The 2,511-nt window shown below is 60.2% G+C and overlaps 1 protein-coding gene across 1 annotated transcript; it reads right to left on the bottom strand.

Annotated features, from left to right (window-relative positions):
• Positions 1-527: 527 nt before the first annotated feature.
• Positions 528-2,082, bottom strand: NUDT16 (nudix hydrolase 16). Its single transcript, XM_047099299.1, has 3 exons — positions 1,945-2,082; positions 1,577-1,846; positions 528-826 (listed from the first exon to the last, which is right to left on the bottom strand). The coding sequence occupies exons 1-3, from the start codon at positions 2,080-2,082 to the stop codon at positions 647-649; spliced, it is 588 nt and encodes a 195-aa protein (XP_046955255.1). The 3' UTR covers positions 528-646.
• Between the last annotated feature and the right edge of the window lie 429 nt (positions 2,083-2,511).

The following is a 2,511-nucleotide window of genomic DNA, read 5'->3' as shown; positions in this document are numbered from 1 at the left end:
CCACTCAGGCCAGGTTTCATGAGAGGCCAGGAGGTTGGTTAGGACCCTCTACCACCTTTCGGGGGTATATCGCTTTTGCTAACACCCGGGCAAGGATGCAACCATTTTCAAGGGGAAAAAGGGTCCTCTGCTTCTCTGTCCTCCCCAGCAAGCATGGGCTGGACTAGACCCTGGAGAATAGCCATGTAGGAGTGTGGGAAGAAATGTTGCCCTGGTTCAGAAGCTCCTCTCCAACATGGAGATGGTTCTGGTGACAAGCCAGGCCCCACATGTGCCACGTCCTGTTAAACTGCACATGGGGGTTATGGGGAGGAGTGAGCTTGTGCGCAGGCACAGACTGTACATTCATATGTCTGGGGGCTGCCATGCCATGTGTGTACAAACGTACGGAGAGGAGGCAGGCTCTGAGAATGTGCCAGGTCCCTGAGATGAGCTGCAGATTTTTGTGCCAGATGTTGAGTTACTGCGGGGGGGGGGGGGGGGGGGGGAGGGGGCTCTGCTCAAACATACTGCACATACTTCTCTTTTTAATCTGTTATCATCTGTCAGGCCCAGGGCCAGAAGAGAAAGCCTTCCCTGTTCCTGCCTCCCTTCCCCAATACCAAGGTCCTCATCTCAGGTTCCGTGGGTCCACGAAGGGCTGCCTCTAGCGAGGTAAGGAGATCTTACGGGCTGTAAAAGAGCCGGATTCCACCAGTTCTAAATCCTGGATGGCTTCCAGCAGCTGCTCCCGTGCAGTTCCAATAAAGGAATTCTCCAGGAAGGCAGGCAGGCCTCCCACACCATCCCGCAGGGTATACAGGGGCACACGTACTAGGCCTAGCACCTGTGAAAGGAAGGAGACAGGTGACAATGAGACAGGTAGCTCATCCTAGACAGATCTTTCCAGCTCAGAGGTCTCACCTCTTATCAGAGCAGCAGAACCAAGCCTGAGGACTTACGCCTTATACCTAGTGCGCCCACCTCTCTACCGACAAAAGACCCAAGTCATGCTACTCAGCTTCAAAAATGTTAATCCTTCCTACATCACTAAACTTTTGGTGGCTCTTTGCCTCCAGGATGCATGCTTGCCCCTACACCAAGTAGTTCTCAAAAATACACCAGACCAGTCATTTCAGCACCATTTAGCAACTTCTGAAAAATGCAAATTCTCAGGTCCTTTTCTCTCTCCCCCACTGAACCAGAAATTCTGGAAGTGGGGTCAGTAATAAGCCTCCCAGATGATTCTGATACCTGCCCAAGTTTGAGAACCATCTCCATACACAATCTGTCCCCCTACTCCCCTAGCCTAACGACAAAGGTTTCCCCACAAAGTATCAGGCCACATTTCCCACCCAAGAAAATCACGGGCCAAGGGTGCAAGGCTTAGCCAAATCTATGGGGAGAAGAGAGAGTCTTGGATAGATATGTTCCAAAATAACAACTGCAGAGGTCAGTAGAAGGGGCAGACTACGCCTGCTGTGCCTAGTCAACCAGATGAAAGAAGCCCAAGGCCCCAGCTACTCCAGGAAAGTGGGGGGAGCGGCTTTCGGGGGGCAGGGAGGCCATAGGGCTGGGGTTCCCGGGCCGGCCCCACCTCCAGCCCGTGGTCCTTGGCACGCGTGGCGCCCATCTCCACCGCAACCAGCTGCTCCAGCGTCAGGCGCTTGGCGTAGAAGTGGGCCACGACGTGCGGCCCGGACCCGGCGTGCGAGCTGCGGTAGTCGGCGCGCTCCACACGGAAGTCGGCCACGGCCTCGCCCAGCTCCTCGATCAGCTCGCGGTTCAGCCCGGCCTCCAGACTGGTGTCCTGCAAGTTGACGAGGCCGCCGGGGAAGCCGAGGCGCCCATCAAAGCGCATCTGCATCTGCGGGAGAGGGAAGCGGGGTTGCCCGGGCGCCCGGTCGGCGTCCCCGGGGGAGGGGGAGAGGGAGGGGACGGGGCGGGGCGCGTCCCCCCTCTCACCAGGACGGCGTAACGGAGCGGGATGCGGCCGAACAGCAGCGCCGGGTCCGGCGCGTAGAGCAGCGCGTGGCACGCGTGCCGCCAGCCAGGCCCCAGCGCCAGGGCCTGCTCCAACGGCAGCTTGCGGGCCCCGGCCATGGCCTGACGCTATCCCCGCCGCAGTCCCGAGGGCCCACGTGGGTGGGCGGGCCGGGCGGCCGCCAATGGGGGCGGGGCTTGCAGGCCCCGGGGGCAGGTGACGGCCGCATCCGGATTGGGCCCCGGGAGGGGCGGGGCGGAGGCGTGGCCGGCGCCCTGGGCGCAGAGCTGGCGCGGAAGTAACGCTTCAGTCACAGTGCCGGGCCTGAGGGGTATTCTGGCTGGCTGTCATGAGGGCCGAGGCCTGTGGCTGGAGGCGGCACGCGAGTCTGAGGGAACTGCATCTGGTTTGGTTTGGGTGGCACTCGGAGACCGGAGCTGGGGCCGGGGCTACCGAGGCCGAGTTGGCTTTAGACACTTGGCCTGCCCTTGGACAGTGGGGATTGGAGAGGAGCGATGGGTGTTAACAGCTGCCCTGCGTGGCGGAAT

Source organism: Lynx rufus, unplaced genomic scaffold, assembly GCF_022079265.1.
Source record: "Lynx rufus isolate CCGP_SWC_20201006 ecotype Redwood Valley unplaced genomic scaffold, mLynRuf1.p SCAF_5, whole genome shotgun sequence".
NCBI lineage: Eukaryota > Metazoa > Chordata > Mammalia > Carnivora > Felidae > Lynx > Lynx rufus.
The sequence above is the reverse complement of the archived record's forward strand: the minus strand, read 5'-3'. Positions and strand labels throughout refer to the sequence as shown.